The sequence below is a fragment of the Sinohyriopsis cumingii genome, chromosome 16, assembly GCF_028554795.1.
Source record: "Sinohyriopsis cumingii isolate HCF-2022 chromosome 16, ASM2855479v2, whole genome shotgun sequence".
Taxonomy (NCBI): Eukaryota; Metazoa; Mollusca; class Bivalvia; order Unionida; family Unionidae; genus Sinohyriopsis; species Sinohyriopsis cumingii.
In genome coordinates, this window is record NC_142976.1 from 72027996 (window position 1) to 72054712 (window position 26717).

Genomic DNA, 26717 nt, shown 5'->3' on the forward strand with positions numbered 1-26717 from the left:
ATTCCTCCATGTAAAAGATAACCCATTCTCATAATTACAGAAACAACACAGCCAGGGATTCCTAGACTAGGGACTCTTATCTACGGTTGATAAGATGAAGATGAAATCTTACTTACAAATGTTTCACTGGTGAATCCAGCAAAGATAACAGGCTGTGTTAATTGATCTAGTTGGGTCTGGTGGCCTACTGTGTTGTTGCCACCTGCCTTATCAGATTCAAAGTTTGTCTTTGCGATGCTAAGTATTCAAGTTAAGAACTTTAGAAGGATGACTCTGCATGCCAGCCAACAGCTTGTACAATATCTCGGATCGAAATGTTTTGTTCAAATGTGAGGCTCACAGAGCTGGCTCTAATCTCATCAGCTGTATTCTTCATGAGGCAACTCTGATCTTGAAAGATCTTAGAGTACACGGAGCATACAACCTACTTCAGCCATGAAACAAGGACTTGAGTGGTGATGTCCTGTTTTCTGGCCTTCACCAGGAGAAAGAGGCATTTGTGTGTGCCATGACATGTCTCTGTACGTTTCAAGTAGTGCTTGAGAGCACAGACAGGATCTTGCATGGCTACTGCTCTCGACTTGTCTATGGAAGAGAGGGAGCAAATGACGACTATTTGGTTACCGATGGATGGTAACCAGTTTTTGCTACAAAACCTGGTTATGTCACTGAACCATTTGATATGAACTGAAGACAGCTATCTTACCCTGCATGCAGAAGCTAAAGCAGTCAGGAAACATGTCTTGTATGATAGTGACTTTAGTGAAATGTTGGCTAAGATGCTCAAACTTACCTGGGTTGAGCCATGTTAGAACCCAGGACAGATTCCACTTGGGAAACAGTGTTAGGGATTTCAGTCGATTGAGATCAAAACTGGCAAAAAAAATCTGCAAGGTCTTAATCATGCCCAATGTCATATCTGCCATGATATCAGAATGTGTCCAATATCATAGAATGGTAGCCTTTGATAGTGATGGGGGCCAACTGTTTTTCCTCAAAGAGCCAGAGAAAAATTGACCAGTTGATGATTGAGGCACTCAAAGGGATGATGTGATGGATCTGGCATCAGTCCCTAAAACATGCGCCACTTCCCTTTATAAACCTTTAGAGTGAAGGGTCTTCTTGCTCTGAAGTTTCACTCCATGATCAAAGGTTTAAATTGTTTGTCTTGCATGGTTGTCCTGGTAAGAGCCATGTGTGCAGAAGATGGTCTGGACAGGGATAGAACATCCTTGACCGTGGTTGCATAAGAAGATTCAGGTTGGCCGGGATCTTCCTGGGTAGATCTATCACCAAATCAAGTAGATCGGTGACCCAGGACCTGTCCCACCTGAGAGGGACAATAAGAATCATCTTGCAATTCTGATCCCGTAACTTCTGGAATACTTCTGGTATCAGGACTGTGAGAGGGTAGGCAAAGGCCCACAACCCCTCCAAACTGACTGACAGCGAATGCACAGCTCAGGCTTTTGGGTCTGGAAATGGAGAGACTAAGGTGGGTAACTTGTCATTCCACCTCATCGCAAAGTGGTCGATCATCCTGGTCCCCAAAGTGTGCAGATCTGAGTGAAGACCAATGGGTTGAGAGACCATTTTGTGTAAAGGTCTTGACCTCTCCTGGATAGAGTGTTGGCCAAGACATCAGGTCTGCTGGGAATGTTTCTGACTTATATGTTGATATGGAGACTGTCGCACCAATGTAGAAACTGCCAAATCAGGACACACAGGTGAGGTAATTTGGTGCCCACCCACCCCCAGTGGAGGAGATAGTTCATCACTACCAAGTTGTCAGACATAATGACAATCATTTTGCCTGAGAGTTGATCTTTCCAGAAGTGAAAGGCCTTGATGAAAGCTTTCATTTTGAGGAGAATGATGTGCACAGGCCGCTAACCCTAGCTTCCACATCCACTGACATTAGTGAAGTCCGGCAACAGGCTTGATCAAGGGTGCAACTTTGTCAGCAATGGCATCTGTAAGGGGTGCATAAAAAGGTGGCCAAGTGGGATCTGATGGTATATGCTAGTACAGCTGGACTGCTGGTGTTGGCTGGACATGTGATGTCGGGATGGCCAGTAATGGTACAGCAGTATTAAGAGTTGGATCCAATGAATCTGGCATGAACCCCATGTGCCCTGACTTTCAGGCCCTAAGGCCATGCTCAGACATGTGGAGGGACTTGTGGACTGCCTAAAATTGGGGAATACTCCACAATGAATCAGTATCGCCAACAATGAACCATTGGTTGTCTTCCTTGACTTAGTCCATCTTTCCTTATCTTCATAGCTAAAAGGACAATCGCTTGGAATGTGCATTCCATGTGTATAGTAAACAATCCTCCTGAACAATACAAGAAGAGAAAACAAAGCATAGATTAGTAGATTAGTATGTGGCTAACTATCAACTAGCATAAACTGGCAAATGACTAATTACCTAAAACAGAAACTGCGACTTCCACCAACTACATATTATAGACGCTGCATATCATAAAAGTGTAGACATATTATAATCAAAACAAGAGTCATGGTAGAATTCCATACTCTGAAGTTGCATATAAATCATTTAAATTGACATCTGCAGAAACGACACAAAAACACAAATTAAAGCAGAAACTAGTAACGTATTGAAATGACTAAGTCACTAAAACGCTGTCGTAACTAACACAGCAGTGAAAGTGTCCATGGTCCTGTTATGAACTTATGCACAATGCTTAGTTAATAATTAAACCATAATTTTATGAAAACAGCATGAAATATGAATAAACTAAGCATAAATATCAAACAGCACTTCAGAGTTTTGCCAAGAAAAGCTCCATAATGGATGGAGTACGCGAACACAGCCAAAGGTACGCTGACTCAGAATGACCTTGTATAAGATCAACAATAGCGTGGTGGGATGGTGGTCTTTAAAAAAAAGTCTCGAAATGTGTCAAAATCACACAAAAATTGGCAGAAATTGTAAAATAATGCATACAACATGCAGTAGATCGATAAATTCACACAATAAATCCAAAATGAACATTGGATGGTCCCATAGGGATACAAAAACGGCTGGATTGTTGGAGGATAACTGAATGATGTGTAATCTGTACAGCAGTGAAGCTAAAAACTGGTGACACCTGGTGGTATCAAGTGTAGGTAATGGGCAAGAGCTACTGCCCTTTGTCTATTTATAATAGGACAAGATGTTTTCTTCTTTTAGTATAGCTTGATTTGCGAGGTAGCAATCTAAGAATCTTAACGTAACATGATTGGGTAGTGTATTTGAAGGAGAAATTTTGGTTCATGTGTCACAAAGAAAAGCTATATAATGCTTCTTTTGATTTCCAATTCATCACAGGTTTCTCACTTAAACCGACTGTCCTTTGATGACAGCAAATAGAGCAATTGCCTGATCCAGATATTGTTTTTAATGCATGAGCAAACTAATATAGGTGTATATTTTAAGGCAGTGGTGATTTAATTTATAGTATGGAATCTGAGTGGGAACAATATACCTGTAATTAAAAATTTTGTTGCACAGTACACATGAAACAATCTTGACAATGAAATAATAATATTAATAATAATATAATAATAATAATAATATCTGGTTCATGGAATTTGCTCAAAAACTAATTTTAAAGGCAAACCTGTGCACATTGGTCACACATGTGCAAAGGCCAGTTTTGCCTCTTCGTATGGCTGTCCTATGGTGACAGGTTTGACTGAAATTCAATCGATCATACAAAAAAACAACTACCTAAACTATAAAAAAGTTACTAATAACCTGCATGTAAACCCTTTAAATTAGAAATATCTACACTTACTGTTTGGATTTACAAAATATGTATCATGTTAGCAGTTTTGAATTTGCCTACTGTAAAGAGAATTTGTTTTTGGTATAAATATGTAAATAGCAAGCCATAATTTTCTCAAAATTGGCAAATTTCCGGTCAATTTCAGTTATAGAATTACATATAGAATACTGCAAGTAGTAATTATATATCATATAATTTTAAATTATGAAAATGTAATGGCAAGAATTTTTTTATATACAAATATGACATGAAACAATTTGATTTTTAGTACATAAAATAACTTAACATATCACACAGTACTTCATATTCTATACAAGACAATACCCCACATGCCAAAGCTACCATGTATAAAGAAATTTCTTTGTAGCTTAATTTTTGCAATTTTTTGCAACCTTATCACAAATTGTACAATTTTAACTTAATGGAATGAATGAAATATCTGGAAAATTGCAAAATCACAAAAATTAAACAATAGTTTTTTTAAAATTCAAAATTGGAAATTTTTGCAAATTTAATCATGCAAACAAAGATCCATTTATAAGACTAACCGCTAATAAATATTCAGCAAAACAGTCAGTTTAGTCTGTGATCAAAGATCATAGTACATGTCACATGAATTATATTATCAACACAGTACATGTCACATGAATTAAATTAACACAGAACATATCACATGGATTATATTATCGACACAGTACATGTCACATGAATTGTATTATCAACACAGTACATGTCACATGAATTGTATTATCAACACAGTACATGTCACATGAATTATATTAACACAGTACATATCACATGAATTATATTACCAACACAGTACATGTCACATGAATTATATTAACACAGTACATGTAACATAAATTATATTATCAACACAGTACATGTCACATGAATTATATTTTTATCAACAAAGAACATATCACATGGATTATATTATCAATGATCACAGAACATATCACATGAATTATATTATCAATGCAGTACATGTCATATGAATTATATCGTCAACAGTACATGTCACATGAATTATATCAATCAACAGTACATGTCACATGAACTATATTATCTGTAAAATTCATTTTAAAAAATGGGCATGCGAGAATAAAGGTATGTAAAGTCATAATTTGTGCTGTAGTGATTGATGGAATAACATACATTCTTCAAACTGCTATGTATATTGTTCACAAATGCTGGTAAAAAGGAAGTAGTAAATTTTTCCTATTTTAGTTTTTACTTGATTTAGTAACCTAAGTAAACTCTTATAATAGTGCAGGTTAGTGTTTATTATTTATGAAAGAACAACACATATCAAAAGTAAAAACAAAATTAGCACATAAAAACCCACCATTTTATTGAAAGTAAACTTCCCTCTATTTCATTTTATTTTAAAATAAGATATTAGAAGCAGTGATAAAATAACACCGAAAATTCAACATAGATGTTCCTTGAACCAGGTTGCAGTTTTTAATTCCAAAATATGGTTGAAACTAATAGCATGAATTTATTACATTTTTATCCAACTTTCTGATAAGCAAAATTTAGTTTTTGGCAAATGACTCAAATGCTGATGTCACTTACCATTCAATAGGCTAAATAAGAGATTCATTTGACTATCTCATGACAAAAAGGAAAGGTAGGAATTTCTGGTTGTTAATGTTTTGCAGAAATAGTAGAACTGGCAAGTTTGAATGGGTGACATTTTGACTGCAAATTCCACATTGCAGAAAGAACTGTTCAGTAAAAATAACCTTAATCAGTATTGTGACCCAACATTAATTATCACATCTCCTTAAACCCAATGTTTATCTGGACCTTACTCTTATAAAGCTGTCCAGTACATTATAATTCACAAGAAATCTGCACACATAGTCCAAATGAGCCTGAAAAGCAAACAGAAAATGATTGCAGAAAGTAGGTTCAGTGAAACCTGACTTAACAGACACCTTTGTACAAAGGACATCCTTATGAAGCCTGTTATTTTCATTTCTGACCTCTTGAGTGTCCTTTATACACAAGCTTCACTGGAATCGGAACCTTCCCTTCCAACCAAGCTTCCATAGTGTTTTACAGTGTTTATCATGAAGTAAAAGTTCTTGCTCAGAAATTACGAAGTTACTCCTACATTCTTTCCTCATAAGTTATTATTTCTAGCCCAAAGTGGGTCTCATCAAAGTCCCAAAAGCCTAAATGTAAATCCTGCATCATGGACTCATTTCTTCCACCCAGGGGTGGATTTGTGCTGTGGAGTTGATGGTTTGCTGGAAGAAGAAGGGGTCTTTGGCAGATTCTGTGAGGTAATTCTGTGTGATATCGCCGGACAAGAGGTGTCTCTTTGTGGGGCAACTTTGTGAGGTGTACCAGGACCAGACGAGGACTTCTGTGGAGTCTTGTCAACCTGCATGAACAAAGAAAAAATATTAAAAACTAAAAATCTGCAAGTATCAGCCATTAAAATAAATATAAAATAGAAGTGCAAATAAAATAAAACTTGTTCAGCAGATTGAACAAACAACAAAAATATGCTTGAAAAACAAATGCACGTGCAAATGAAAGAAAGACCTAAAGTAAGATCAAACACAGGTATATGGGAAGTAGCCTACTGGCCAATAATATTTCCATATAAACAATGTGTGAAAAGAAAGAATTAGTGGAATGCAGCGGTGTTGCTAGATAATTGGAAAAATCTATTTGATTTTGGCTTATGATTTCAACCAAGAAATTAGCAATTAAAGAAAAAATCACTAAAAAAAAATAAAATTGAAAAAATATAAATGAACAGACATTGCATGATATTTGAAGCAAGTATTAAAATAGAAAAATTTGTCACATTGATTACTTAAATTTTTTAAAACAAAATAAGCAATTATAAATGAAAATATATCTGAATAATTCATGAATTTTAAGAATCATGTGCATAAAAAACTGAACGAGTTATATGCTATTTTTGTAGTTAAAGTACGATCTATTTATGTAAGTGAAATATAAAAGACCCATACAAAATTAGACCTGCCTACAAATGCAAATAAATAACCAAGGCAAAATCAAAACATCAATATTTAAATACTGGACAGCATGCAAAAAAAACAACAACTAGACAAACAGTAAAGCTGAATGAAAGCAAATCACAACTTACTAAAATACAAGCTTGAAAGCAAACTAAGAGGCATGCAGCTTAAACGTATAACTACAGCAGTATAGATGTTTATTTATAGGATGCTAAAACATAGATACCCAACATTGCTGTTGCCCTACCAATATGGAATAGCATCAATGTAAATTCTTTGAATCTAAGGACATACAATAAGCCGTTATATTATAATTAACATATGATGGTAAATGTAGTAATTCTGATTTATTTGTAAAATGCTGAATTCTGTAGCCAGAAAACATGAAAGCATTTGCTAAATAATGCAAATGTAACGCAACAGTCTAGGTCATACAAATATAATCAATTCTTAGGAATGTTATTCATCTGAGAATATTGTTGTTGTTGTTGTTGTGGGGTTTAACGCCATTTTTTAGCACATGATAGGCTATACATGGCGGCCAGTATTAATATTGGAGGAAGAACCCGGAAAAACCCAGGAAAGAACCACCAACCCACGAGAAGCTACTGGCAAGCTTTCTCACATACCCACATTGACCGAATCTGAGACTCAAACCCATGCAGAAAGAGGTGAGATGGCAGTGATCCATAACGGAGAGCGCTTCAGACCACTTGGCCACTCAGGGCCCCCATCTGAGAATAAGTGGGCTGGTTGAAGGGTAATGGTTAATAACTGACACAATATGTTCACTTCATTACCACTGACTACACAATATTAACACATTATATGGACAAATCCTGGATTCGGTTTATTTTTCATGTATTTCTAATCATGATATTTATCATTTGTACAGTTATTTCTAATCATGATAATTATAATTCCTAAAATTATTTTGATTTATGAGAATTATTATCTGTACTATTTCTAATCATGAGAATTATCATTTGTATTTATTTCTAAACATGAGAACTGTCATTTGTAGTTATATTCTAATCATGAGAATTGTCACTTGTACAGTTATTTCTAATCATGAGAATTATCATTTGTATAGTTATTTGTAATCATGAGAATTATCATTTATAGTTATTTCTAATCACAAGAATTGTCATTTGTACAGTTATTTGTAATCATGAGAAGTATAATTTGTAGTTATTCTCATCATGAGAACTGTCATTTGTACAGTTATTTCTAATCATGAGACTTGTCATTTGTAGTTATTTCTAATCATGACAATTGTCATTTGTAGTTATTTCTAATCACGATAATTGTCATTTGTAGTTTTTTCTAATCATGAGAATTATCATTTGTATAGTTATTTCTACTCATGAGAATTATCATTTGTATAATTATTTCTAAACATGAGAAATATAATTTGTAGCTATTTCTAATCATGAGACTAATAATTTGTATAGTTATTTCTACTCATGAGAATTATCATTTGTACAGTTATTTCTAATCATTAGATTTATAATTTGTAGTTCTTTCTAATCATGAGAATTGTCATTTGTACAGTTATTTCTAATCATGAGAATTATCATTTGTAAAGTTATGTCTAATCATGAGAATTATCATTTATAGTTATTTCTAATCATGAGAATTATCATTTGTACAGTTATTTCTAATCATGAGAATTATAATTTGTAGTTATTTCTAATCATGAGAATTGCCATTTGTACAGTTATTTCTAATCATGAGAATTATCATTTGCACAGTTATTTCTAATCATGAGAATTATCAAAATATAGTTATTTTTAATCATGAGAATTGTCATTTGTATGGTTATTTCTAATAATGAGAATCGTCATTTGTAGTTATTTTTAATCATGAGAATTGTCATTTACAGTTATTTCTAATCATGAAAATTGTCATTTGCATAGTTATTTCTAATCATGAGAACTGTCATTTGTATAGTTATTTCTAATCATGAGAATTATAATTTGTAGTTATTTCTAATAATGAGAATTATAATTTGTAGTTATTTCTAATTATGACAATTTTCATTTGTACAATTATTTCTATTCATGAGATTTGTCATTTGTACAGTTATTTCTAATCATGAGAATTATAATTGTAGTTATTTCTATTCATGAGAATTGCCATTTGTATATTTCTAAACATGAGAATTATCATTTGTATAGTTATTTCTAATCATGAGAATTGTCATTTGTATAGTTATTTCTAATCATGAGAACTATAATTTGTAGATATTTCTAATCATGAGACTAATAATTTGTAGTTATTTCTAATCGTGAGAATTGTCATTTGTATAGTTATTTCTAATCGTGAGAATTGTCATTTGTATAGTTATTTCTAATCATGAGAACTAAAATTTGTAGATATTTCTAATCATGAGACTAATAATTTGTAGTTATTTCTAATCGTGAGAATTGTCATTTGTATAGTTATTTCTAATCGTGAGAATTGTCATTTGTATAGTTATTTCTAATCATGAGAACTATAATTTGTAGATATTTCTAATCATGAGAATTGTCATTTGTATAGTTATTTCTAATCATGAGAATTATAATTTGTAGTTATTTCTAATAATGAGAATTATAATTTGTAGTTATTTCTAATTATGACAATTTTCATTTGTACAATTATTTCTATTCATGAGATTTGTCATTTGTACAGTTATTTCTAATCATGAGAATTATAATTGTAGTTATTTCTATTCATGAGAATTGCCATTTGTATATTTCTAAACATGAGAATTATCATTTGTATAGTTATTTCTAATCATGAGAATTTTCATTTGTATAGTTATTTCTAATCATGAGAACTATAATTTGTAGATATTTCTAATCATGAGACTAATAATTTGTAGTTATTTCTAATCGTGAGAATTGTCATTTGTATAGTTATTTCTAATCATGAGAACTATAATTTGTAGATATTTCTAATCATGAGACTAATAATTTGTAGTTATTTCTAATCGTGAGAATTGTCATTTGTATAGTTATTTCTAATCGTGAGAATTGTCATTTGTATAGTTATTTCTAATCATGAGAACTATAATTTGTAGTTATTTCTAATCATGAGAATTGTGATTTGCACATTATTTCTAATCATGAGAATTGTCATTTGTTTAGTTATTTCTAATCATGAGAATTATAATTTGCACAGTTATTTCGAAGCATCAGAATTGTCATTTGTAGTTATTTCTAATCATGAGAATTATCATTTGTACAGTTATTTCTAATAATGAGAATTGTCATTTGTACAGTTATTTCTAATCATGAGAATAGTCATTTGTTGTTGTTGTTATTGTTGCTGTAGGGTTTAACACCATTCTGCAGCACAAGATAGGCTATACATGGCGGCCAGTATAAATGGTGGAGGAAGAACCCGGGAAAGAACCACCAGCCCACAAGAAGCTACTGGCAAGCTTTCTCACATACCCAAATTGGTCGAACCCGAGACTCAAACCCACACAGATAGAGGTGATATGGCAACGATCTGTAACAGTGAGCGCTTTAGACCACTCTACCACTTGGGGCCCCCGAATAGTCATTTGTACAGTTATTTCTAATCATGAGAATTATCATATGTATAGTTAATCATGATCTCATTTAAAAGCCCATTGATAGTCCTTTAATTTTTGGATCTTCAAGTGGAGGTGTGTCATTATTTGAAAGTCCTCTAATATTTGGATCTTCAAGTGGAGGTGTGTCATCATTTGACAGTCCTCTAATTTTTAGATCTTCAGGTGGAGGTGTGTCATCATTTGATAGTCCTCTAATCTTTGGATCTTCAAGTGGAGGTGTGTCATCATTTGAAAGTCCTCTAATCTTTGGATCTTCAAGTGGAGGTGTGTCATTATTTGAAAGCCCTCTAATCTTTGGATCTTCAAGTGGAGGTGTGTCATCATTTGACAGTCCTCCAATTTTTGGATCTTCAGGAGGAGTTGTGTCATTATTTGAAAGTCCTCTAATCTTTGGATCTTCAAGTGGAGGTGTGTCATCATTTGATAGTCCTCTAATCTTTGGATCTTCAAGTGAAGGTGTGTCATCATTTGATAGTCCTCTAATCTTTGGATCTTCAAGTGGAGGTGTGTCATCATTTGACAGTCCTCTAATTTTTGGATCATCAAGTGGAGGTGTGTCATCATTTGACAGTCCTCTAATCTTTGGATCTTCAAGTGGAGGTGTGTCATCATTTAACAGTTCTCTAAAGGAAAACCATTTAATGAGGGGAAGGGCTGCAGTTTTTGTTCCAAACAAGGATAAAAAAAATTTATACCTCAAGATAGATCTTTTTACAAAAACTAATACGATGGATAGAATTACTTCCTTTTTCTACAAGCCTGAGCAAGAGTTCTTTTCAAGCTATATGGAAGCAAGAAGTTCTTTTACCGTAAAATATTCCCAGCCTGTCTCCCCTGCCCACCTCTAAAATTAAATGGCCAGTTTATGTGATCTAGCATTCAAGTCTGAATGCAGTTTCATCCCACTGCATCAGCTTTACCAAGAATCTCTTTTTCTGCATGGCACTAACAACTTAATGGGGACGATATTGTAGATGTGATTAATAAAAATTTAATATCTAACAATTTAAAGTTTTTTGTTTTAGCTTGTCCATATTAATGTACAAGTGAAGAAGGCAAGATAAAAAATCCACCTGAATATATCAAATTATATATCAGATCTGAATATTATAAATTGAAAGATAATCCCTACAAAGCCAAAATTTAGCATGTGATGGATTTTGCTTAGTTATATATTGTGTCAGATCGTTGCAGTATGCTAAGGATTGAAGCATTGGGCTGAGTACTGTTTAATATAGCCAGAAGGTTAGAGGAGAAACAGGAGATGCACCACTTACAACATGATGAGGAGCTACAGACTCCATCCCCCTTAACTCCGGCTGAAATTCAAACATTGTAAATGCGTAACTTAAGCAACTATAGTACGGTAACCTTCTCCCCCTCCAATTTATGCATATAATGCATTCCTGAGAAACTGCGCATATGTCAAATTTGTGTGACTTATTGTGAATTTTCCCATAGGAAAGATTAGAAAAGTGAGGGGTTGCAGTCCATAGACGTCACATTTCTGACACCAAAGGTACATTTCTGACACCAAAGGTACCAACATAAAACCTTTTTTTAGCCAATACTTTATTCATTAGGCCATCCAAAAAATACTTTTTTTTATATGTATGTTTGTTTACATTGTAAGAAATGCACACAAAAAACACAAAATGGACAATCTTCAATCCATCCATCAAGGAGAAGCCGAATCTTCATCCCAGTAAAAAAAATGGCAGTTCCAGCTTTGGATCCCATGATACACATTTGTGTATATACATGAATTTACACATGTCTAGGTGTGTATTTCTGTCTTTTGTGTTTATATTAATCTGAGTAAACGCGACACTTGGGTAAATTCGAATATGCGTAAATCGGGAGTTAACCTGTCTTTAAAGATCTCTGGTATGAGACAACAATGTCTTTAGAGACCTGATTTTCAGAATATAAATTTACTTATCATATAGTTTTATGACCTGTCATGAGAGACCACCTGTCCTGAGGGACTGATTTTTGGACAGAAGAGGTGATCGCCTGTCCTGAGGGACTGATTTTTGGACAGAAGAGGTGATTGATCAAAACAGGTTCTACAGCAGCATATGACTTAAAATTTCTCCTCAGCTTGGTGAAAGGACACAACACATAAAACATAAATGAAATGAAATAAAATTATGATTTTTTTTTATAGTCATGTAACATACATCATAACACTAATTTCAGGTCATGTAATGTATACCATAACACTGTTTCAAGTCATGTAACATTTATCATAACATTGTATTAAGGTAATGCGACATACGTATCATTGTAGTTAGGTTATGTAACATATATCATACTGGTAACACAGTTTTCAGGTTATGTAACATATATCATACTGGTAACACAGTTTTTCAGGTTATGTAACATATATCGTTATAGTTATTGTTGTTATTGTGGGGTTAATGTCATTTTTCAGCATAGGATAGGCTATACATGGTGGCCAGTATAACTGGTGGAGAAGAACCTGAAAAAACCCTAAAAAGAACCTCTGATGCACAGAAGCTACTGACAAGCTTTCTCACATACCCACATAAGTCAAGCCCAAGACTCAAACCCATGCAGACAAAGATGAGATGGGAGTGATGAGTAAAGGCAAGTGCTTTAGATCACTCAGCTAGCTGGGGTACCTACATACATCACAACACTATTTTCAGGTTATGTAACATTTATCATAACACTGTTTCCAGGTCAAGTAACATATAGCAATGTTTTCAGGTCATGTAACATAAATCACAACACCTTTTCAGGTCATGTAACGTACATCACAACACTGTTTTCAGGTCATGTAACATATCACATCACTACACTGTTTTCAGGTCATGTAAAATATATCACATCACTGTTTTCAGGTCATGTAACATACATCAGAACAGCTTTCAGGGAACAAAATGTAGTTTAATTAGATCTATTCTTCAACTGATAAGCCTGACTGGATGATAAGGACAATAAAAACATCGCTGATGATGATGATGATAATCTTGATTATGACGATGCACAGGATAAGCAGGACAAAAGTTAAAAAGACTGATTTTTTAAAAAGTCATAAATAGCTGATATCATGAAATGTGGCCCTGAAGCAAGTTATACTAATTAGATATGGCACTTTACAGGGAAACCAAGCTAAAACTTGCTTCATGTATTCAGTCCATATAACATGGTTATGGTCTTTACTCCAATTTCACTTTTTCAAATGCAACAGTGCTGGAAAGATTCTTTGACTTTGTTACTTTACAACTGCTCTGGTGGCCTAGTGGTTAGAGCATCCATCTTGGATATGGAAGGTTGTGGGTTCAAACCCCAGCTGAGTCATACCAAAAACACACTCACTTTAAAAATTTTTGAAACTATGCATACATATTTGAAAAATACACATTTTTACAGTCCTATAACCGATTCATGTAATGAAGTAGTCTTTCAAACTGTCGAATTATGAAATCAGAAAATGCTACTAGATGATACAGCTATCCATATCAGATTGTTGAGAAATGAACAGCTATGTATCATTCATTGGTACATTATAAAACTATATGAGGTGAGGACATTTTACTGATAACAGAGATTAGAGTACCCTAATATATAAAAAATTGTCAAATTAAACAGTGATTTAATTTTTTAAAGACTTTGATATTTGAACATTATGAGTTACTCAGGCCAAGAAAATCAATAAGCATATCATTCATGTGTTTTTTTGTGAAAAAAAGTAGTCCTCAGTCCTTGTGGCTGCTGTTGAATAGTGTGAAGTGATTTTAAGAATTACTGTAAATGTGGAATGCTTGTGGCTAAAGATGGAAGGGTAGGAATACACAATTTTTCTAGCTCAAACAGATTTCAAGTAGCTACTCTATGTATTGCAATAATGTGGGATTGAGTGCAACCCTTTTCTCTGTGGCAACAAAGCAGAAAATTCCATAGCATACTGGCAACAGTGACTTGAATGGTGCAGGATGTATCCAAAACTAGCTAAAATAAACTCAAAGCTGATGGCTAGCAGATCACATGGATGGCTTATTTATTGTCCATTAAGTCAAAAATTGACTACCAAAGTATTACATACATAGGGTATCCCCATAGTCAACTGACTACCAAAGTACTATATACATAGGGTCTCCCCATAGTCAATTGACTACCAAAGTACATACATAGGGTCTCCCCATAGTCAACTGACTACCAAAGTACTATATACATAGGGTCTCCCCATAGTCAATTGACTACCAAAGTACATACATAGGGTCTCCCCATAGTCAATTGACTACCAAAGTATTATATACATAGGGTCTCCCCATAGTCAATTGACTACCAAAGTACATACATAGGGTCTCCCCATGGTCAACTGACTACCAAAGTACTATATACACAGGGTCTCCCCATAGTCATTTGACTACCAAAGTACGTACATAGGGTCTCCTCATAATCAAATGACTACGAAAGTACTATTTACACAGGGTCTCCCCATAGTCAAGTTACTTGTTCAGAGCTGTGACTGTCATAGGTTTCAAAACAGGCCGTAATCTGCAACTGTGCAGCACTTGCCTTATTAGTGTTGTTTATTTCACTGTGGTGATAAAGGCAGCTATTGCTAGCTCACTCTGAACCCAAAGTAGGTGCTACATATTCTAGCTTTTTGTAAATCCGAATCATTTACAGTAAAGGTACATATGCTCTTTCTTTGCAATTGTTTGTGAAGTGTCAGTGAAAATGGTGATAACAGTGTCCATTCTGTTCATTTTGTACACGAACAACAATTTGATGATGATGAAGGGATAGAAACATACACAATTTCATGAAGCTCAGGACAAATAACAATTCATGGCAGGCAACTATTGCTCCGAATACAAAAGTCCATTCAGGCAACCAAAAGTAATATTAAAAAAGGATTATGTTAAAAATTAAAATGGAAATTTATATGTTTTCCAACAACAAACATTTTATCATTAAGCTGTCCTTACAAGAGGGTGCCCAAAAAATATCCATGTAATTCAGTTTCTGAGTGTTGGCCAATTGCTACTGGTAAAAAGTCACACTAATCCTTTTGTGTCAGATACTTATAATCTGTATCGTAGTTACCACAGTGAAAAAAGGAAATTGTTTGACTATCATCTAGTTCTGATTTTAAATAGATAAATGTTCCAACTTGTACTTTTAATTAGATGGACTGATGGCGAGTTATTAGAACTGTGTGCGATTTTGACCAACTATACATATGAAAAAGTTGAATAATTTTTAATACAGCAATTTTGAGGGAAACTGAAGTAGTTTACATCCTAAAATGAAAAAAAGTGTGTGCCAACCAAATCTTCAAAGCTGACTGCCCAGAGACAACTATGGATTTTTATAAATATTCTACCAATGTGACGATGGTTGTGGCAGTTGCATTGGTGAAGGTGGTAGTGCTTGATATAGTAGAAGGAGAAGAAGGCAGAAACTATAAAAATAAAGATAATGATCAAGGTAGCTTCTGGCTAGATGATGATGATGATGATGATGATGATGATGAAAGATCTAATGTACTTCTGGTAAGAACAAATCTAATCCACAACAAGGTGATTATAATTTAGAAGACATAAGGCTTCTGAATCTTTCTGATACGTAGGTGATTGATTGGGTGAAAATCCAGGATCAATAGCGGTGTTCCAAAACCTTTTGTATCAAACAAAAGTAGTTCATGGTAACCTCATTTTCCCTGTAACCAGAAGTATTACCTCCACAAAAAAATAAACGTAAATCAAGTTTTAAGAATGAGTATGCAACAGTCTTAGAGAAACTGAAATAATAATAAAAACTTGACATGGACACCAAAAACATCAAGGTTGTCAGAAAAGTAATGCCTATGTCTCACTTGTGCTTTGCAGGCAATACAATAATAATTGGGATGGGAGAGATATTTTCAGACTCCTTCCTGCAGCAAAATAACCCCAAAGATTTCTTCATTTGGTTAGAATTTGTTCCTCTTTACAACACTAAAGAATGGGTACTCAAGAAGAGAATTCCAATTGAAATAATTTTGACTCACTTCTAAGACACCCACAGACCCAGTTCCATTTTTTAAAGGCAATGAGTGTGATGAATGAAAACAAAATCTAGAATGAATGAATGAATGAATGAATGAATTATAAAATTCATGAATGAACAAATGATAAGTCTTCTGACAAAATGAATTATGGAGAACAAGCTAGTTAAATCTTCTACTCTCTGAGGGCTGAAAGACAAATACAATTTTTTAGTTTATAAAGGAAAGTTTTAGGTTGAAGGTTTTTGGTTCAAATGAAAATCCGTGTAACACAAGTATTCCACAAAATGTGCTTGCTCACTTGTGCACCATATTAAGATACATCCAACAGTATATGACTTGTAAAATTTTCATGTTGAGTCTTAATACTGACACTAGTGATGGGAATCAGTCAGAATTTCATAATCAATAATCGGTTCTTCTCAACGAACTGATAATCAATTATAATCAGCTACTATGAGCAGATTTAATTTTTGTTTGCTATAGTTATATCTTTGATCAAGAGTTCAAAATGTTAATAAATATACAGGAGTAATCTCTTTTAATGACATGAATATTTTAACCTGATTGTTATGTATATCTATATTTTTTTTGTAACTCCTGGTACATGATTTTATTTAATTTTTGTAATTGTTATTCATGGTTATAAACTGTATCGAATATCTTTTGCTATAATCTGTGTACATGACCTGGCTCTGTTAAAAATACAAATTGCAGCAGATCTATAAATAGATGTTTACGTATGTGTTTACAATGGATAATAATTTAAATAATAAGACTTTAAATGGCGCCTATGGCATAATTTCTCAGTAATGATGGGATTTTGATGTTTTGAGAATAATTCTGTAACTTACCATTGGGTGCATGGGGCCCCAAGTGTCCGAGTAGTCTAAAGCACTCATCATTACGAATCACTGCCATCTCACCTCTGTCTGTGTGGGTTCGAGTCTCGGGTTCGGCCAATGTGGGTATATGAGAAAGCTTGCCAGTAGCTTCTCATAGGTCGGTGGTTCTTTCCAGGGTTTTACCCGGATTCTTCCTTCACCATTTATACTGGCTGCCATGTATAACCTTTAATGTGCTGAAAATGGCATTAAACCATAAAACAACAACCATTGGTTGCACTAAGTCACATGAATAGGCCCAATTCGATGCAAAATAACTAGTGTATGCTGTCACATGGGGTATATTGTGAAATAAGTTGCAATATACTGTGTATATCAGGAGAAAATTAACATTTCAGATTTGTTCTAATTTTTGGAGTCATTCAAACTTATTGTGTTCCTGTTGCAAGTCTGCAGATGACTGAACAGCTTAATCATGTAATCAGGACTATATATTCCTAAATGTGAAAGGCTGCACGTATAGAATATGGCATGGTTTTGTATTTGTAAGTTGTGATGGGAATAAATAATTCAAATCAACTTTAATGGATTGGAAGACCTATTTAGCTTACCATATACACAGGAATTTTACCAACCTTTGTGTTTGCATGCAACAAAAAAGTAGTTTCCCTTTACATAAACCAATTATGGAGCTTCACAATGAATTATCTTATTGGTTGTCTCAACCAACCAATGATCGAAACAATCAATTATCTTATTGGTTCTCTCAACCAATCGATGATCAAATATAATCAGTAATTGGAACAACACTGACATTGCTTCCGCTGTTGCCAGTGATACATTGTATTTGTATCACATACCTCAATATAAGGTGGTCTCAGTAAAAAGTGCTATATTTTATGACAACATTATAATGAGTGAGTACTGTATCTCTTGTCCTGGATGTTGTTAATGACAACAAAACAAAAAGGACTAAAAGACTGGACAATATTCATTGCAGCCAATAACATACTTATTTGTTTTTGCTCCTTTTAAAGCACAGAACATCCTTCAACAGTCATAAATGAAATGGATTAAACAAAGTTTGAGAGTGTGAAAAGTGATAATGATGAACTCTTTTAATTACTCTAGGACATAATTCTGTACAGACAATGTTTAGCACTACAGCATCTTTATATGTACATTTCAACGCAATGACAAACAATCCAGGTTCAAGAGGTTAGCAACACAATTTTTTGCAGTCTAGCCATCAACTGGAGCAGATAACAGTTTGACAACAGGCAAAAGAAACAACTTTCAAAGCACAATACAAAATATTATAAAACCAGAAGACCATATTGAGTCCAAGATCAAATAAAAAAATATAACAACCAAAACCGTAACAAAATTGTAAACAATGATCTCACTGCTGCTGTATTCCATTAATGTGGGCTCAACATAAAAATACCATCATCTGCCCTATTCTTTTTATATGTTTTTCAAATATACATGTAAAATATGGCAAAAATCTCTGATCAATAAAAATGAACAATAAAAATAAAAAACAGAACCATAAAATCTACCTGAAAATTTCATTATTAGCATAAGAAAAGAAATCAGGAAGAACAGCTCCCTCATTTGTCAGTTAGGAAGCATTAATGTACCCAATATATGGATGGTATGTCTGATTGTTAAGTGATATAGAGTGTTAACATGGTGCAAGATGGTAACATCAACCAAGACAGATTAAGTATGATTTCCTGTAATAGCTCTCTATTTTCCTGCTATATATTCTTTTGCAGACATTCTGTCTCTTTTGGATCCTATTCAAACTGCAGGTATACTATATTTATATGTTTGCAGTTTTACAATACAAGAAAGAAAAAAAAACCATTTAGGTTTACAAGGATATGATCAGCACACAGATATGTCTGTTTACTGTTGATTCATTTATTTTTGTGGGTTTCATTTTCCCACATTTTGCTACCTTATCGGTATATACAATTTTTGACGCAACACTGAAAACAATCTTATCAAAGACAATGACATTTTACATTAGAGTGATAAATTAATTGTTCTGTAGTAATCATTAATTCCACAAAAAAGTATGTATGTACCATATATACTAACTTAGAAGTTGGGTCCAACGTAACAAAAACCAGACCTTGATCCACTGTTACATAATGCACCAGCAGATCAGGATCTATGTTGTTTGTTCTATTGATTACTTCTAACAAGCTGCATGAATTCAGATCTGCCAGCACATTATGGAATGGCTGGTTTGGGTCTATGTGGTCAGCAGTTGGATCTGACATCTACATGAGTATATACAATATCCCGAAAGATAATCCATGATATACATTTTTTTTGTTGAAATTTCTGAAAATTTCTTAACCCTTTCCTTTGTGGCCAAAGTCTTTATGCAAGGTAATGATTTCATGGGAGTTAGAAAACTTCTCTCTCTACCTGTTTCTCTTTAACCAACCTACCATCCTCACCTCTACATCACCGTTTTCCAACTTTTCCACCTTCCTAGTGGCTGCCCCTAGTTCCACATTCCTGACTCTCTGTGCAAAATTGAGGGAACAGATTGACTCCCCTTCATTCTTTCGTACTGGAGCAATTTGGACAAGCATCAGGGTCTTGCTGTCTCCACCTGAATGAAAAGAGTAAATTAAATCCTTTGAAGCATGTGGAAAATGTATTAATTTTTTTCCTGAATAACTTTCAAAAATTAACTTTTTCGAAGCAATAAGTATGACAATCACATAAATATTTTCAAACAAATAACATAAAAGTTCCTATCTTGTACATTTTTTTGTTTGCCTTTTATGTTCAATAGTATGTCCTATCTCAAAGATTTCAAAGTTATTTAATTTGGGACCTAAGTCAAATCATAACATATCTTTCAGATCTCTTTTTTTTTTTGACTGCTCCAGTGGCCTGGTGGTTATAGCGTCCGCCTCAGATGTGGGAGGTCGTGGGTTCAATCCCCAGTCAAGTCATACCAAACAAAAATGGTACTAACAGCTGCCTCACTGGGTGCTCAGCATTAAGAGGTTAGTGTTAGGACTGGTTGGCCTGGTGTTGGGATAATGTAATAGGTGGGACATCATGCTACATGTCTGCGGCATGATGCCCCAGTGCTAGACATCACTGTAAACAGCCACACTGCAGACATTGTAGCGATATGACTGAAAAATTGTTAAAGCTACGTTAAAAATCCAAATCACACACACACACACAGATCTCTTTTTAATAGTTGGTGATGCATAGAAAAGTCTTATAACATATATGCCAACCCTGCCACACATTCCTCCCCCCCCCCCGGGGTATAAGCGTAATTATTGCTATTATAAGTGGCAAAAAAACCGTAATTCAGGCCTAAAAAGTGTAATCTCTATATTACATGCCTGAATTATAGCTCATACAAATAATAGTCATTATACTACTAACCTACAATTGCAGCTGGTCAAAATTCTTGTCACAAAGGACAAAATTAATATGGATTAGAATCAGAATACAAGCACAAAATATACTGAAAAATTATTTATATACATCACTCAAAACTATTCTACATGTGTGAATTTCGTTGAATGATTGTGAACTGAAATCTACAATGAGGTCAGGTGCTCAGATTGCTGTCTTACATTACTCTCATATTCTTCTTTTAAAGTTTCTAAAGAGGTGTTGATTTGGTATTTTTTCTGATCTGACATGTTTGGAAGTTTGAAAAGATCCATCTGTTCTAACAATTTCCATCATATAACATCCACATCTCACACCCTAAAGCATTTCACTTTAACATCTGGCACCATTTTCTTTAAAAGTATAGACTGGTTCACAAGTTCCCTAGCTTATCACTACAATGAATCTGTGAGGCAGAGTTCACATTTGAAGAAACCCATCTGTTTTCTTGGAAATGGGTCATATACAGTTGCTATAAATAGCAAATAAGGAAAGTACATTTATGATATTCTCATGCAGGAGTCACCTTTTTAAGAATATTCTAAAATTTATATCAGTAAAATTTGATAATAATAAAAATGATAACTTTATTGCTTGATTTTCATTTAATTTTTTAATGTACCAAAAAGGTGTAATCTAAATACAGTCTAGTGTAATGCATAATTCAGTACATAAAAGTGTAATGATTGTGCCTAAAGAGTAATGGTTAGTATGTATGTAGTGATAATAACTTTAATATCAAATTATATAGATGATATAACATTTAGGTAGCAAATTAAGAATTATCTTGAAAAAATGTGAAACTAAACTCATATAATCTGAGGTCAATCAGAAAATGAAACTTAGAAATAGTTATTCTTCAGAAAATAGATAATTTTTAGTGAGAAAGTTGAATCAAAAGCATGTATTCATTTTTTATGTACCAATGAACTCACATCTAATAAACTCCAAGAAAGCCATGGTAGCTCAGTTTGGAAAGTGTTGCACTCATAATCCAAGGGTCATGGGTTGATACTAACCCTCACCACATGGGTTGGCTGCCTTGACATATCCTTAAGAAAGGCACTTAACGGCCATTTCCCAGCAGGATGCCAATAATTTGTTAAAAGTGTCATTAAAACCAAGAAAAACAAGACGAAATCCAAAGGACCAGAAAAATGTATTTGTCAAAGATTCTCTATAATATGAGTATTACCCTCACCATCTTGCACATCACCTTTTCTATTATGCTAAATAACCTTACAGTGCTGGAGCGCCGTAAAGCCACAATCAATCAATCAGTGTTTAATAAGAGGTCCAGAGAACCTAGTGTCTCACCTGAATACATATAGTTGTTAATACAAACCCTGTATCCAGCTTGCATGAACTCTCACACCCAAATATATCACTGTTAACCATAATGCTCATGTAGGTGGGGCAGACAAGATGGGAATTCCTCACGTATCAGTGTATCAACTTTAGACCTACTGTAATATACTAAAACTTCAGCTAAATGCTGCTAAAAAATGCAGAAGATAAGTAGCTTTCACAAAATTAAGCAAAAGACTTTAACATTGTTTTCAATAATTAATGAATCTTTCTGCAAAAGAAGCAAGTCAGAAACCCCAAGCATATCAGTGTATAGACCCATAGTAATATAATCCTAAAGTTTCAGTTGAATGCAGCCACTGATGTAGAAATAATGAAAATCATTAATATTCAGCAGGCAAGACAAGCAGGATAATAATTACAAGCATAAATCAGCATAAACTTTAGACCTATAGTGTTATTATCAATGAGCTTTACTTGAATTCAAGAACTCCTAGCACTACACAGCATAGACCTATAGTGTTATTATCAATGGGCTTTACTTGAATGCAAGAACTCCTAGCACTACACAGCATAGACCTATAGTGTTATTATCAATGGGCTTTACTTGAATGCAAGAACTCCTAGCACTACACAGCATAGACCTATAGTGTTATTATCAATGGGCTTTACTTGAATTCAAGAACTCCTAGCACTACACAGCATAGACCTATAGTGTTATTATCAATGGGCTTTACTTGAATACAAGAACTCCTAGCACTACACAGCATAGACCTATAGCAGTGGTTACCAACTCTGGTAGGTTGCCAGAATTTCTTTTCATAGTGGCAAAATATCAAAATTTAGAAATGTGGACATAAGGTTCAGAAAAATATTGTGTAGGGTTGCGGCTAAAAAAGGTTGTGAACACTGAGCTATAGTGTTATCATCAATGAGCTTAACTTGAATGCTGCAACTTATAAAGAAGATATCAACTTTCAAAAATTTGTATGTTTGATGCTCTAGCTGTGTCTTAAAACCACCAATACTCTAAGTCTGTCTTAAATCCATTCCACAGTATATGAAACAAATACAAAAAGCTGCCACATCAGCATGTTGAAGTCAACAGGTACATGATCACAAGACAAAGCATGTAGTAATGCATGAAAACAAATGACATCTTCTAATTGTTATACACTCACCAAGCGAGTCTTGCAGCAGATAGGTCAGTTTGGAGTTACGGTAAGGGATATAACTCTGTTTGGCTCTGAGAGCTTGTATGACATCTCCCAGGCATGCCAAGGACTTGTTGATGCTTTGAGCCTCTTTCAGCCTCGCACCATCTGCACCAGACTTGCTGACTCTTTCTGATCCAGCAAGATCTACCAGGTTCAATTTGCCTGATAAAGAGAAATAAAAATCTAGTTGGGCAGTCAAAAGAAAGACCGTAAATGTGATAACCTCCAAACATAAAATCTCGAATTATGTTAAAAAATATCGAAATATGAAACATCTGACATTTTTATTGGCATATCAATCTTTCTAATTTTTCCCACATTTAACAAGTATTAAGTATTAGCTTTTATGAAATTAATTGGCTGAGATGACCTGGATGTATTGGCAGGACTCAAAACCCTTACTCATCAACTCATTAATAACTGGTGGCAAAGAAAGGGCAAGATGTAGTTTTTGTTTGGAGATGTAATTTTTGTTTGGAGGGTTGGGTATAAAACTAATCTAGCTACTGATATTGCATAGCTGGTAGTTTTCTGGGTGGAAAATACCCCAACAATATGACAAAACTCTGCCCTCCCATCATCGTGAACCAGAGGATTTCAGAACACTGGATTGCCTCTGGGATACCCAACACACACTGCCAATGAATGCTGCCCTTCATTCTTTTCTTAAGAAATAGCCAAGCTTAGTGAGACATCAGTGCAGGAAGGGGGAGGGGATGGAATCTGGCATTAGTAACAGGTAAGTGTTACATCATTAAAATTAGTTCTACTTGCCCAATACATTGGAATATCAATAATACAATACCTGTTTCTATTGCATAACTGAATTTGCCAGTTTGGTGGAAGGCTGCTGGTTCTAAAACAGGCGAATGAAAACAAACACAAGGAATACACACCCTCACTGCAGAGTAGAAGACTACTACAGATGAAATCAGCATGGGTCACTTTTGAGTGATGAAGACTGGGTAAAGTTAGTTCACTTTGATGAGCTAACGAGTGAAGGTACAAGGAGGACAAAGAAGCATAAGAACGTCAAAATGTGGCTTTCATTACATCCTCCAAAGACGAATGGGTTAGAAAGGCACATGCAGCAATAGCTAGAACCTCATGGGCTATAATTTTCATGGCTGGCAAAGGAGAGAAACCAACTTAATTTCCATTGACCTGACACAGCCGAGCTCTACTGAAAGGGCATGAAGCTCACTCCTTTATTTCCCAGATATAAAGTAAAGCAAGAAAACCATTTTGCTGGTAAGGTTCTCAAAGGAAACTTCACCCAAAGTTTTGAGGATGGTTAATTGAGAGACGACATACCAAAAGAAAGATTTCATTTAGACATTAGAGAGTAAGACAATGGTCTTCTGCAGCTTGAAATAACTGTCAGGTCTGCTAAGTGAGAATCTGTCACAATGGTAGGACCTTTTGAAATTCTGAGTGTTGGAAAGGGATAGTCAAAAGCCTCAGTAGTGGAAACCAAATAATGTTTCTCTTCAAAAAAAAAGAGAAGAAAATCCACTACTGCACTCACAGGGGGACAACTCAAATTGACACAATTTCTACTACACCTATCACAAAAGATTCCCCATTTAAAATGTCAGTCTCCTCCGGGATTGAATGATGCACCTGGTAACTTTGATCAAAAACTTTCTTGTGGAGAGATCATTTGAGAGGAGCCAAGCATGAAGGTGGAGAAGCTGTTGACTGTTGAGTAGAAGAGACCCACTGTGTTTCAACAGAATGTCCCTCCTCTAAGATAAGGTCATGGGGTGGTCAAAAAGCAAATCAAGAAGACTGCTGAACCATGATTGCTGGGCCCATAGAGGATGGTCAAAATGAACTGAACTGTGGAGTGATGGGAATGCATAAGCAAACCAGATGATCCCACTTCAGTCTGAAAATGTCCACTGCCCAGGACCTCTTATAGGGGGCTCAGGAAACATGAAAGATGAGCTTGTTATTTAGCTTGGTGGCAAACAAGTCCTCTAAAGGAGTCCCCCAAAGTAGGACAGGGAGTCTGCTACAGAATGTGGAGCGATTGTTCTGTGAGGACTGTCTTCCCTTTCCTTAATGGACTGTCTACCAAAATATTCTTAATGCTGGGAATATGGTGAACTCAGAAGGTAAATCCTTCAGAAGCTGCCCAGCAAAGGAGCAGAGAAAATGTGTGCCTCCTTGTCTCCACAATACACTACCACCAACATGTATTCAGAGACCATCTTTCAGCAACCTCTTATATGGTGGATGCACCCCTGAAAGACTAAGAACTTTGCCATTATTTCCATTTCCAAACTGTTGATGTGGAGCATAGACTTTTCTCTGGACTATGAACTCAGAAGAATCAGTCCTTCCAGCTCTAGATGAGTGCCCCACTTGGAATCTGATGCATTCGTAAACAAATAAGAGTGGGATTCGGGGAGGGTGGGTTGGATGCATGGGAACTCTGACCTGAAACCAGTCCCAAGTTGTCCACCAAAATCAGATGATGGTGGAATCAATTAAGAGAAATTGGAGCAGTCAAAAGGTTCTCGTGTGGTGCAGTCTGCCTAGGAGAGCCAAGTTAGCTGAGGACTTTAAGGTCTTCAGCTAGGAGAGAAAAAAGATGGGTTTTACTCTTAGCATCCCTAAGTGAGACAAGATCTTGTTTACTCTGTCCTGAGGGACATAGACTAATCCTCTATCATAGAAAACAATTATCATTACATAGACAAAATTTTGTGATGGAGTGAGGATTGATTTTTAAAGGTTGGGTAAAAGATGCAGCCTGGTCACTATGGACCAACAGCAAGACAGAACAAGTCTGAGGGGCTCTAACTGGCCTTTGTTCATCAACCAACTGTCAAAATTTTGGAAGATAAGGTGACCTAAGATGGGCTGCAACTACTCCCATGACCCTGGTAAATGCTGTGTGTGTGGAAGCTATGTCAAACTGCAGAAATGGAAATTGGAAGACCTTCCCATGCAAGCAAAACCAGAGGTACTGCATGAAGGAAAGATAAGGCTGTGAAGGTATGCATTCCGAAGATCAATGGTGGAAGAAAATAGGAAAAGACAGTAGCCATCTTTTCAAGCCATGGACTGATATGCCAGACCAAGCTTCCGAAATGAGGTTTAGTTTGGCGCCAACAGGAACCAGTGGAAAAGGTACACTCTTGCAGGAACCAAAGTTACCACAGCTGTAAATCTTTGTCTTCATGAGAGGGGGAAATGCCCAAGAACTTCCTCCATGGGCCTTGCAGCACACCCTTCAAGGGTCCAACAGCCAAGGAGCTCTAAAATGAGGCTGTTAATTTGAGGATGATGGACCCTGAGGGTGATCAGGATGATTTTGCATCATGGCTGGTTTTGAAGAGCCAGGAGTCAATGCAAGGAACCGTGTCCTTGGTCTCTCAATCCTGCCTAACCATGGAGGGGATGAGCCTTCTGAACAGAGTCTCCACCTCCATTTGAGCCACACTAGCATCTGAAAAAGCAGTTTA

General features: G+C 35.1%; 1 protein-coding gene across 1 annotated transcript in view; it reads right to left on the reverse strand.

The window, feature by feature from the left end:
- Nucleotides 1-841: 841 nt before the first annotated feature.
- The window catches only part of LOC149780760 (uncharacterized), an 86441-nt gene continuing 60565 nt past the window's right edge, over nucleotides 842-26717 (reverse strand). Inside the window, exons 17-19 of the mRNA XM_089936228.1 lie at nucleotides 23206-23403; nucleotides 19747-19904; nucleotides 842-6197 (exon numbers count right to left, since the gene is read on the reverse strand). Of these exons, the coding sequence (XP_089792354.1) occupies nucleotides 6012-6197; nucleotides 19747-19904; nucleotides 23206-23403 (542 nt within the window). The 3' untranslated portion in view covers nucleotides 842-6011. The remainder of the gene's footprint in view (nucleotides 6198-19746; nucleotides 19905-23205; nucleotides 23404-26717) is intronic.